At 43.9% G+C, this 13,329-nt stretch overlaps 1 protein-coding gene across 3 annotated transcripts in view; it reads left to right on the top strand.

Moving 5' to 3' along the window:
* The window catches only part of TUBGCP5 (tubulin gamma complex component 5), a 52,268-nt gene that overhangs the window by 37,218 nt on the left and 1,721 nt on the right, over positions 1-13,329 (top strand). For 2 of the 3 annotated variants that reach the window (XM_065580819.1, XM_008167412.4), the window contains exons 21-22: positions 10,490-10,578; positions 11,924-12,024. In XM_065580819.1, coding sequence (XP_065436891.1) covers positions 10,490-10,578; positions 11,924-12,024 — 190 coding nt within the window. Of the gene's footprint in view, positions 1-10,489; positions 10,579-11,347; positions 11,464-11,923; positions 12,025-13,329 lie in introns of all 3 variants that reach the window. The other variant, XR_010597670.1, reaches the window with a different exon arrangement.

The raw sequence follows: 13,329 nt of genomic DNA on the forward strand, positions 1-13,329 counted from the left end.
GTTGTAATTTATCGCAATTGCCACTACCCTCCAGGTCCTCAACTAGTTTCTCTTTCAGAATTTTCTCTAACACCTTGCACACTACAGATGTTAGACTAACAGGCCTGTAGTTACCCGGATCACTTTTTTTCCCTTTCTTGAAAATAGGAACCACATTAGCTATTCTCCAGTCTAACGGGACCACCCCCGAGTTTACAGATTCATTAAATATTATCGCTAACGGGCCTGCTATTTCCCGCGCCAATTCCTTCAATATTCTCGGATGTAGATCGTCCGGTCCTCCTGACTTAGCCCCATTAAGGCGTTCAAGTTTTGTTTCCACCTCGGATACGGTAATCCCCCATCCCGAATGCCGCTCTATAGTGGTGCTAGTATCCCTAATACCTTCATTGGCCTCATTAAACACCGATGCAAAATATTCATTAAGATATTGCGCCATGCCTAGATTGTCTTTAATCTCCTCTCCAGCAATAGACTTCAGCGGTCCCACTTCTTCTTTCTTTGCTCTCTTCCTATTTATGTGGCTGTAAAACCTCTTACTATTGCTTTTAATTCCCCTCGCTAGTTCCAACTCTACACGGCCTTTGGCCTTTCTCACTCTATCTCTACATTCTCTGACTTCACTTAGGTACATTTCCTTACTGATCCCTCCCCTCTTCCACTCTTTATACGCTTTCTGTTTTTTCCTAATCGCCCCTTTGAGTCGGTCGCTCATCCAGCTCGGTCTAAATCTCTTGCTTAGTAATCTTTTTCCCTTTTTTGGAATACAGGCCTCCGACAGCTCATGCATCTTTAACTTAAAGTAATCCCAGGCTTCTTCTGCTTTTAAATCCATTAATACGTTTGCCCAGTCCACTTCCCTTACCAGTCCCCTTAGTTTGTTAAAATTGGCCTTTTTAAAATTATAAACCCTAGTCTTTGATTTAATTCTGTTACTCCTTCCATGTATTTTAAACCGAATTAGCTCATGATCACTGGAGCCCAAATTGTCCCCTACTACCACTTCCTCAACAAGGTCCTCACTACTTGCCAGAATCAAATCTAAAATGGCCTCCCCCCTCGTCGGTTCAGTTACCACTTGATGGAGGAATTGATCAGCAAGCACTTCTAGGAACATCTGAGCCCTGTTATTGCTACTAGCGTTTGTTCCCCAATCTATATCCGGGAAGTTAAAGTCCCCCATAATTACACAGTTTCTGTTAGTAATTACTAGAGTCCACCTGACAGCCATCGTGGTGGCTTCTTTGAGTAGATGCAGTTGTGTATTCCACTTAGGTGTGTGCACACCTAGCACACAGGAGCCGGAGAATTTTGCCAAGCAGTACCTGTAGAGGGGCGGCACTTGTTCCCATAGCCCCTCCTCTGGCTATATGAGGCAGTGCCGCCGTGACATCCATCAGTTTCTTCTTACTGCCTGTAACTGGAGTTGGAGCTCTGCATGGTTTTCACCTCACAATCCCTCTATTTTTAGTGACTAATTAAATACAACTAGAAATTAGTATCCTTAGTATAGCGTTAGTTAGTTAGTGTTGCTGTGGTTAGTTATAATTTGTGTTTCTCTAGTATTGCCCTTACCAGGGGTTAAAAATTGTCTGTCATGAGGGGGAGCAATCCCCAAGAACAATCCCCACATAGGTGCTTGCTGTGCCTACACGAAGTCTACAGTAAGGAGTGGTTTCCCATTTATAGATCGTTCACCAAATAGATTCCAGTGGTGAGGGATCTCATTTGAAGCACTAGGTGCTCAAACAGGACATGCGGCTTGCTTCGGCACTGAGGCCCTTGTCAGATCGGATGTTGCCCTCCGGTTCTGAGTGTGCTTCTGCTTTGCTTCCTGGATGTGGTGTCTCTCCAAAGAGATGAAGGAGTTGTTCCCTATCACGTGCACTGAGAAAAAGGTTGCATAAGACTGACTCAGGCCATTCCACATTGCATGGGAACTCGTCTCCCTCCTTCAGAAGGAGCATGGATTGGGCCGGGGTGAATGCCAATGCGCAGGATGGAGGAAATCCCGTCAACCACTCCCTGGTACCACACAAGGAGGTCAGAGACCCTGTACGGTCGTCTCCAGTTCCAGCCCCGGGATATCCATTGAGTCCGGTACTGATGAGGGCAATACTGGCACTGTCTCTTTCCACGCTGGTGGTGCATCTGGTAGCAATGGACTTCCTCTGCTTTTCTGTCCCAACCTTGTCCGTGGTCCAGGACTTTGCCAGGGCTGCTTCCTTCATCTTCCTATTGGCTGGGCAGGCTGCTGAACCTGTGGGTCTGTCAGCACCATACTCTGTTGTTTCTCTTTCACAGTCCGTGAAATGGGGGCTGCTGCTGGGCTTGGTGTGAAGGACCTCTCCAGCACCGGGAGTGTCTTTGGCACCCCTGCACCTGGCGCCGCCAACATTACCCCGTCGGCACTCATCACCCTCCACTTCGGCATCATCAGTTACCTTGGTACTGCTGCCAACTTTGGCGTCGACACTGCTTCTTGCACCAGAAACGAAGGAGGCATACTTGGTGCTGGTACCATTTCTGCTGTTGGCGCTCGCTCCCTCTTCGTTTTGGGCTATGGATTAGTCAGACCAGTTGCTTGCACCCTGACGGATGGTTCCACCTTTATCCCCTGAAGCCCACTACTCTTCAGCGTCCAGGTTGGGCTCTTCCTTCTCTCGCTGTCCATCACCTGGCCCACATTGGGGGACCATTTATGGAGCGCTATGGGTACTAGGATTGGTGTTCATCTCACATTCGGGACAGGGGCACCTGGCCTTGCGCCTGCTGGCCACCATGCCTTATCCATACCAGTGGCCTCCATGAAATCCGTCAGACACTTCGGCAGTCCCACTCCTCGTCTCACTTGAAGGTGAGATCACCGACCAGGTCTGTGGTGGTACCATTGATCTACCACAGGCCCAGGCACCAATGAGCCTTCCCCTCGCAGAGCCTCCGTAGTCGTCCCATCCAACTCCATCAGTCCTGGAGCAAGGTCCGGTTCTGGCACAGTTAACCATTTCATCTTCATCCCTGGATGATTCAGCGGTGCCTGGGTCTTCCTCCCCTTCAGTACTGGAGGATTTCAAGGCATACTAGGACCTTTTGCAGCATGTGGCTGCTTCGTAGGGTATTCAAACGGAGTTCTTTCAAGAGAACACCCATATGTTAATGCTTATCTGCAGCCATCTATCCCTGGGAGAGTCTCCTTCCCTATTAATGATTCACTCCTTGAGCTTGCTAAGGTCCTCTGGAGCATGCTGGCTTTGGTACCGCCTGCAGCAAAGCACAAGGAAAAGCGCTACTTCATTCTGGTGGAGGGATGTGAGGGTTTTTACTCCCATCAGGCCCCACGTTCCCTGGTCATAACTGTGGTGAAAGATAGAGCCTGTCAGGGCAGGTTCAAGCCCACTCCCAGGGATAAGGACTCTAAATGAATGGACCTGATGGGCAGGAAGATATCTACCTCCTCTTCCTTGCAGATGCAGATTGCTAACCAGCAAGCATTGCTGTTCAAGTTTGACTTCATGAACTGGATGGCTATGTCTAAGTTTGCAGACCAGCTGCCATAAGCCTTGAGAGAGGAATTTCGGGCATTTGTCACCGAAGGCTGCTTGGTGACAAAGACTTTGTTGCAGCCTGTGCTGGAATCTTTGGCCAGAGTGATGCCCGCCCTCAGCAGTGGCCATGAGAAGGGTTTCCTGGCTGCAGAATTTGGGCATAGCTCTCAATGTGCAGCAGGAGGTAGAGGATTTGCCCTTTGATGGCCAAACACTGTTTTGGGGTAAGACAAATGAGACTTTGCACTTCTTCAAGGACTCTAGAGCTACCCAACAGCCCTTGGGAGTATATACACCAACAGTGCAGAGGCACCATGGTGGTCGTCAACAGCAGCAGTATCATCCGCAGTGCACATTTGGGCAGCCGTTCCCTCCCCCAAGACAGCGGGACTATGCCAGAAAGGGGCATAGATCCCATAGAAGGAGGCAGTCTTGTCTGGGGTTTGGCCAGTCCATGTGCCCTCCCCAGCACAGTTAAGCACCCATTTTGACTCTTTGGTCCAGAGCAGTGTTCTAGTCATCATTCCTTTCTCCCCATCCCTTCCATTTGGGGACAGGACAGCCTTCTTTCACAATGCAAGGGGTTCGATCACCACTGACAGCTCTGGCTATGTCATCCAGTCCCTGTCCATCCCTCCCTGTTCCTCTTCAAGAACCCCTCTCACCAGATACTGCTCCTTGAGCAGGTTCACTCTCTACTGGCTTTGAGAGTGGTGGAGGAGGTTTTGCTGGAACACCGGGTTCATGGTTTCTGTTCCCAAATCCGAGGGAGGATAAGACCCATTCTCGACCTTGGAGGCCTTAACAAATATATCCGATACAAGAGGTTCCAAATGGTCACTCTATCAACTATCCTCCCCTGTTGTCTCAGAATGACTGGTTTGCTGCCCTGAACCTTCAGGACACCTATTGGGCCACAGAAAGTTCCTTTGATTTGTCATAGCAGAGCTCCATCTTCAGTATATGGTGTTGCCCTTCGGCCTCTCTTCTGCCCCTTGGGTTTTTACCAAATGCATGGTCTTGGAGACAGCATACCTCAGGAAGAAAGGAATGAACATCTTCCTATATCTGGACGACTGGCTATATTGAGAGGCAAGTCCAGAGAGGACGTCAACATTACACTGTGCCTGCTCAACCATCTGGGTTTCATTCTAAAAACTGAAGTCAATTTTGGTTCCCACTCAAAAAATAGAGTTCATTGCGGCCCTAACAGACTCTCTGAGTTTGAGAGCATTTCTGCTGACCGACCATTTTCAGTCATTCGCCACCTTTCCCTTAGTCTGCAATCTCAGTTTTCCATGATGTGTTGGATGGTTCTGAGGCTCTTGGGCTACATGTCTGCTGGCATGCAGGTGGTCCAGTTTGCAGGGTTGTATCTTTGTCTCCATCAGATGTGTCTCAGGACAGTTTACAATCTGACTCTTCATCCTTGGAGAGATTGGTCCATCTCCCTCCACTGGTCCAGGACTCCTTGCTGGGGTGGATGCTCCTGGAGAACATTTGTCAGGATGCTCCCTTCATCCAGTCCTTACCATCCAGGTCTGTCTCTGATGTCTCCAAGATGGGCTGGTGAGCCCATCTGGAGTTGCTGAAAGTTCAAAGGTCTGTGAGCAGAGCTGCAGTCCTCACTGCATATCAAAGTGCTGGAGGTTTGGGCCATCTTCAATGTATATCACGCTTTTCTGGACCATATCAGGGGCTCAGTGGTTCACATATTTACCGACAATATCACCACGATGTATTATATGAACAGGCAAGGGGGAGAACACTCCAGGGTGCTCTGCCAAGAGGCAGTCAGATTGTGGCAGTTTTGCATTGAGGAGAGTATCACTCTGATAGCCAACCACATGCCCAGAATCTAGAATCATCTCTCAGACTATTCTCAGCAGGAATTTCCCCCTGAGCCGTCTTTGAAAACAAATGTCCTCTGGGTCATCTTTGGAGTTTGGGGCATTCCAACGATTGACCTGTTTGCCATTAGGGACAACAGGAAATGTCAATCTGTTCTGCTGTTGTGGGATCTTCAGTCCGGGATCCCTATCCAATAGTTTCCATCTCAGCTAGTAGTCTGCTCTCCTGTACACTCCCCCCTCTCTCTTCCCCCCCCACCCCCGATCCTGACCATCCCACAGATTATTCTCATTGCCGCACTGTGGCCAAGGTAATGCTGGTTCTCCAACCTTCTCACATTATCAATTCAGCCTCCCATACCTCTTTCTTTTTCATCGCGACCTACTCACAGAGAATCACGGACACACCTTGCATCCCCCACACAGTTCCCTGCATCTCGTGGCATGGCTGCTGCTTGGCTAAATGAGGAGGAAGAGCAGTATTCAGCAACTGTTCCACAGGTCCTAGTCAGCAGTAGAAAACCCTCTAGCAGAATGGCCTATTTAGCAAAATGGAAGCGGTTTTTGGTATGGTGGTTGGCCCACGGAATTCAACCAACACTGGCTTCCTTCCAGGACCTCTTGGAGTACTTGCTGCACCTTTAGTTGTTGGGAATTGCACTTAGCTCATTGAGAGTGTATCTGGCAGTGATATCGGCATTTCATCCCCCGAAGGGAAGATCAGTCTTCTCCAATACTGTGGTAGCAACATTCTTAAAAGGGCTTCTTCATCTCTATCCTCTGGTCCAAGAGCTGGTTCCTCTTTGGGACCTTACCATGGTCCTAGCAGTTTTAATGGGGCCTCCATTCAAACCACTGGCATCTTGTACCTTTCCACTTTTGTGTCAGAGAACTGCATTCCTCGTAGCAGATAACATCTGCAAGAAGAGAATGAGAGTTGCATGCTCTAATGGCAGAGTCTCCTTTATATACAGTTCTCCAAGGACAAAGTGAATTTACAATCGTACACCAAATTTTTGTCTAAAGTAGTTTCTCGGTTCTGTTTGAACCAGGTGGTATATTTATCTGTGTTCTTTCCTAAGCTGCATTCATCTCCGGAGGAGCAGCATCTCCATCCATTAGATGTCAGGAAATGTCTAGCCTTCTGTCTGGACAGAACTAAACTGTTTTGTGCTTCACCTCGCCTGTTCATGTCATATGCAAATCACATAAAGGGGAAAGTAGTCTCTTCGCAGATGATTTCTAAATGAATAACAACCTGTATCAAGACTGCATATGAAATAAGTTAGTCTATGCCTCCTCATCAGGTGTGAGCTCATTCTGTGAGAGTGCAAGCAATGTCAGTAGCCTTCCTCAGTGACGTCTCAATGTTGAAGATTTGCAGGGCTGCTACGTGGTTGTCCGTACGTATATTTATGAACCATTATGTAGTAACCCCACCTTCTAGGGCGGATGCAAGTTTTGGTAGGTGGTCCTGCAATCCCTTGTTTAGGTAGTCTCTGAGCCCCACCTCCTGGGGTGGGTACTGCTTGTGAGTCATATAAGTGGAATACATGGCTGCATTTACTTACAGTGAGTAACCATTTCTTCTTCTTTAACTGTGGTTCTTTGAGATGAGATGCAGATGTGTATTCCAGGACCCACCCTCCATCCGCTGCATTGGAGTCTAGTCTCTGTGTAAAGGAACTGAGGAGGGGTCAGGGAGACTCTGCTTCATGTTGCCAGAGATGGGGCTGGTCATTAGGTGCGACTGCCACCCCTCTATGGGTACTGCTAGGCAAAATTCTCTGGCTCTGATGTGCTGCGTGTGTACACACCTAGGTGGAATACATGTCTGCATCATATCTCAAAGAACCACAGTTGTCATAAGTAACCATTTCTTTCCATTCTTCAGTAGCATGTTATTCTGTATTCACCCAGCCAGTGACGAGGAGGATCCTGAAGGGTCTCGGAAATCTATTTCCACCAGTCAAACATTCTACTCTGGTTTGGGACCTAAATCTGGTTCTTAAATGTCTTACAGGATTCTCTGTTTGAACCAATGACTACCTGCTCACGCCTCCATTTCTTGATTGAAAACACCATTTCTGGTAGCTCTCACATCAGCATGAAGAGTTAGGAATATAGGGGCCCTTATGGCATACGCCCCTTTCACGTAACTTTTCAAAGACAAGTTAACATTACAACCACACCCCAAGTTTTTACCAATAATATCTTCTGAGTTCCATATTAACTAACCCATTCATCTCCCAATCTTCCACCCTAAACCTCACCTAGACAAAAAGGAGGTGTTGTTACACACACTTGATGTCCGGAGAGCCCTGGCCTTCTATCTTGACAGCACTAAACCGTTCAAAGACTCCCAAATTATTTGTCTCGATTGCAGATACATCAAAAGGGTCTGCAGTCTCTAAAAAAAGACTTCCCAAGTGGATATCTGATTGCATTATCTGTTGCTACCAATCTTGTAATCTCCAAGCACACTCAGGCATATGAACTCACTCTACAAGATCAGCTTCCACTTCTACGGCCTTTTGCAAAAATGTTCCTGTGACGTTGTGCAGTCTATATGGTTTTATAAAAAATATGATAAGTGAATATAATGTAACTGGCATATGCTTCATGCAAAAGATCTCTTGTTAGGTGTCATTACAAAGTTTATAATCTACTGAGTGTGATCATCCTATTTGTAGAAATGTACCACTCTTGTATCTAAAACTAGAAATATAAAACATAACTCTGAGGGCCTATTGTCATTATGTAAAGTGTGGGCCATTAATGATGGCTTGGAATCTTGATGACTCCCATTAACCAGGACCATTGTCTGCAGATAGCTGTATTTACCTGTGAGTCTTCCTGTATATGTGTGTGCTGGCAAGTGAGTAATGCAGTCTTGCAGTGACATGTGATCATCTTTAACTGGAATCCATCTTTAACCTGGTGCTTTTCCAGTGAGGGGGGGTGGAAACCCAGAGGGACAAAGGGTTCCCGCCTTATGCAAAAGATATATAAAGGGGTGGAAGAGAACACAAAGGGGAGAGGAGCCATCATGAAGAATCCCCTAGCTATCACTTGAGCTGCAACAAGAGCTATACCAGGGGAAAGAATTGGGCCCAGGCCTGGAAGGTGTCCAGTCTGAGAAAAAACTTACTGAAGCATCTCTGAGGGTGAGATTATCTGTATTCAGTTTGATTAGGCATAGATTTGCGCATTTTATTTTATTTTGCTTGGTGACTTACTTTGTTCTGTCTGTTACTACTTTGAACCACTTAAATCCTACTGTCTGTATTTAATAAATTCACTTTTTATTTAGTAATTTACTCAGAGTATGTATTAATACCTGAGGGAGCAAACAACTGTGCATATCTCTCTATCACTGTTATAGAGGGCGAACAATTTATGAGTTTGCCCTGCATAAGCTTTATGCAGGGTAAAACGGATTTATCTGGGTTTAGACCCCATTGGGAGTTGGGCATCTGAGTGCTAAAGACAAGCACACTACTGTGAGCTGTTTTCAGGTAAACTTGCAGCTTTGGGACAAGTGATTCAGACCCTGGGTCTCTGTCTGGAGCCAGACAGGAGTGTCTGGCTCAGCAAGACAGGGTGCTGGAGTCCTGAGCTGGCAGGGAAAACAGAAGCAGAAGTAGTCTTCGCACATCGGGTGGCAGCTCCCAGGGGGGTTTCTGTGATCCAACCCGTCACAGTTCCCATTAGTGAAATAAGTAGAGCTGCAACTTGGACCTCTGTACGTACCTTTGTGAAGTGCTGTGCAATAACTCATGACTTGGCTTCTGATGCTGTGTGTGGCTCAGCTATACTTTCTTCAATACTGGACTCAGCTCTGAAGGCCCTTCCTCCTTAAAGGGAACTGCTCAGTAGTCACCTACAGTGGAGCACCCATAGGGACACTACTAGAAGAAGACATGGTCACTCACCGGGTACAGTAACTGTAATTCTTCAAGATGTGGTTCCCTATGGTTTCTCCACTACCCGCTGTCCTTCCCCTCTGCTTTCGAGGTCTCTGCTACACAGTAGAGAAGAAACTAAGGGTGGTTTACCTGCGTGCTGATATATAACAGCAGGAAGCAACACGCATGCACAGGCTGAACAGACACTGTTATGAGAAATCTCCAATCAAAGGTGCAGAGGATGCAAGTACACTTAGAGTGGAGCACCCATAGGGAGATACATCTCAAAGACCCACCCACTGCATAGGGTGAATAACCATTTATTGGTTTTTTTGTTTTTGCCCAAATTTTAGAGGATTCAAACAAGCTGTTTGAAATGTGTCTAAAAATATATTTAAGTTTATTTCTACTGGGATAGCATGAAGTGGGGGTGGAGGGGTGGTAAAGGAAGGTGCCACCCATTCTAGAGCTCTGTCATGTTGTTGAACTGTTGTATTTTAGAGCAGTGATTTTCAACTTCAACCCCCAGGGCTCTGCATACTATGTCTAAGATTTCCAAAGGGGTCCACACCTTCGTTTGAAATTTTTTAGGGGTCCACAAATGAAAAAAAGGTTGAAAACCCTGTTGTAGAGGCAGCCTGTGCTGTACCTGTTTGCAATAGCTTTAGCTAATATCAGTAGTGTATTTTAAATAGTAATTTCAGGTTTAAATGCAGTGATAAAATATACCAGATTGTATAGTCGCTCTACATTAACCTGAATTAAAAGTTCCTGTAGTGGTGGGAAAGCAACTAGGGTGATGCACTGATGTATACAAAATATAAATAGGGACAAGAAATATTTCATCATCTGCAATTTGTGATATGTTTTAAATGTCAAAATTTGTGTGAAACTTTGGAACTTCAGAGGTTATACACTTGGTATATGGGGTAGCACTGTAGTACTTTGTCCCAAATACTAGATACATTAGGTATTGTCAAAATAGCCAACCACAGAATTAATTGAACAGTTAATCCAGTAAACAAAGCACATATTGTAGCTGGAAGAATTAGAGTGTATCCTGAAGGTTTTTTTAATTGAAACCTTAATTTAAACGTCATCGAGTGTTGCCTGCCAAAGTACTTATTGAATTTAAAAATAAATTCCTGACTAGACTACTTATATTTTTTCCCCATTATCATCTTAGGTTAGTTTTGTGAAAGAAGCTATAATGAAAGTGCTGAATTTAGTGCTGATGTTTGCAGATCGTTGGCAGGCTGGTTTGGGAGCTTGGAGGTAAGTAATATGTCATAATGTTTTATAATGTGATCATTTCACAGCTCCAGTGTTGTATTTGAGGCATATATCTTTTTGCTTTGCATGTTTAATGGGAGACTAATGTGACCTTTTGTTAACGAAGATAAATTCAATTGAATTGAAGCTTATCAGCTGCAGGCACCTGTTGGTTGTATAATCAGAATGTGTTTCTCAGTGAAAAAGGTGGCCAATACATTAAAAAAAAAAATTGTAAGACTGTAGTGGGTTAACAACAAATGGAAGTACTTTTTTATTTCTCATCATGTGTTCTTATAAATTAATAAAATGAAAGGCTCAGTGGTCATCCTTTTACTTACATTTTTTTCTGAGATTTAGTTTCCAGTGCCTGTGATTTTAAGCTAACATTCATTTACTTGGTTTATGAGAACTGTAGGTTTAACCAATAAGGACTCATTCTGGTCTGGTAAAAAGGCAGGAGAAGAGAGGAAAAGTTAAACTTCCTTTGTTCTTTTCTCCTTGGTAAATCTTCCTTTTTGATGTAGACTGCTAGTGATAGTAACCTTGCCTTATGTCTCAGAAGATGAAATCCTGGTTCTGTTAAAGTCAATGCAAGTTCTGCCTTTGAGTTCAGTGGAGCCAGGGTTTCACCCAGAAAGTTCAGGACTCACGTTGTATCAAAAATATTAAGTCCGATAAACTTCTAAGCAGGGTACTTGCGTTACATGAGGATAACCTAAAATTATTGTATTCTATTGTTTTTTCCTTTATACCTCCTGTGTATTCTTAGGCACAAAATGAGAAATTTCTCTGCGGCAGGATTTTCAGGAGTGCTCATTGCTGGCCTAACTGTTCCTATTGAAGTCCCAATCCACCCCCTAACTTTCAAGACTGTTTTTGGTGCTGGTGTGTATATGAGTCAGTTATCCTGCTCTAGGCATCCATCTCCTGGGCAAGTGTTTCTGATTTTGCCTGTGGAACCCATCTCCAATGTCAGGGAAAAAGAGGAGCAAGTCATCAGGTAGCTCCCTAGCTCTAGGCTTTGAAGCAGTATGGAGCTTTAGAGCACGTCACGTAAGAGAGGTTTCCTAGACAGGATCAGTAGCTCTTCCTGATAGTTGGTAGATGCAGACCAGAGGGTGGAGTTAGCTCACCATTATTTGTGTTATGATAATGCTTAGAAACCCCTGTCAAGGATTGGGTCCCTGTTGTGCTAGGCACTCTGTACACAAACAACTGAAAGATGATCTCTGCCTTGTTTTTATTTATTATTAGAAAGAAAGGATATGTCCTCTTATATAGAACTGTCTATGTAGTTATTTATCCACTTTATATTTGTTTAAATTAAACTGCACTTCTTTCTTAGGATGGAATCCATAGAGAAGATGGAATCAGATTTTAAAAATTGTCACATGTTTCTTGTAACAGTTATAAACAAAGCAGTCTGTAGAGGCTCTTTTCCTCATTGTGAGTATACAGAATAATTTTAAAACAATAGGCTTTTCCTATATTGACACTTTTAATTTATAAGCTTCTTTCGGCAAGTAGGCTTTTCTGGGTTTGTAGGAGTGAGGCTGTTTTAATGTTTAATATGTTTTAAATTGAATTTTATCCTGTGTAAGAACAAGCTTAAGGTGTGTGTCCATAGAGAGGGATTGGCAAAGCATTTTCTGTTTTCTTTTAATAAAACAATTTAACAAACATTTTAGAGCATTTGTGCCTCACTTCGTTTATGACTAGCAAAACTTCCTTCATTTTGCCTAATGCCCTGAGGAGGGACATGCAAATAATGTTGGCATATATCATAAATCCTAACGTCACCAAAGGAATTCACATGCCACTTAAAATAAAGTATTTGGTGATCAGTTATTTGACTACACATCACTTAAAATGGCTGGCATTGAATTCGTGACGAAAAAATGGTTTGCAGTCAGAGCTAATCACTGTTAAACATATTCTTTTCTTTGATTCAGATGTTGTATTGCCTGGTATAGGCCAAGCAGAATTGCTACATTTATTGTTTTATGACATCAGAATGGACAACCTAAAATGGATGACATAAAATGCCATGCTCTATTTTAACAATTCAATGGTTTTAGTGGTGGTTTGTTTTATGCAGCATTATAGTCCTGTATGGTGCTTAACTGGCAAATGAAAGCAGTGCCTGCCTGAGTAATTTACATTTTAATGGTTACATACGTTAGGAGTCATACTCATACTTTTTCAGTGTAAACGTTGCACCCACTAAATATTTCTAAAGTTAGTAATAAAATATTTGCCTAAGTAACAGGTGCTTCTTTGGATGAATAAACATGTGATGATGTGGGTAGTGGTGCAAGAATAACACCAATTTGTTTATCTTAAATGATACTGTCTTCTCAAAGTGACAGAGCATACAAAAGGTGGTCATGGTTGTAATTTCAAAAGTATAAATATGAGAGCAGAGCAGAACATAGATTAGGTCTACTGTTTCAAGAGAATTTACTCTGTATTTGCACTGATGTAAATGAAAGCAGATTTTTTCCTATATTCTTGGATCTTTTGGCTGGTCGGATTATTCTCAGTGTAGATGTATTAATACTGTTTATTTACAAAGGATAAAGATACATTTATTCAGTTTTGCACCTTTTGCTAAGGATAAGGTTCCACACCAACAGCTGAAAAGAAATTAACTCTCCTCAATTGGCCCCTCATTATTTCAGATATTTCAGGTAATGAAATTGATAAAATTGAAAATGCTTGATGCAGGGACTTAAACCCTCAGATATTGTT

This window comes from Chrysemys picta, chromosome 1, assembly GCF_011386835.1.
Source record: "Chrysemys picta bellii isolate R12L10 chromosome 1, ASM1138683v2, whole genome shotgun sequence".
Lineage (NCBI taxonomy): Eukaryota > Metazoa > Chordata > Testudines > Emydidae > Chrysemys > Chrysemys picta.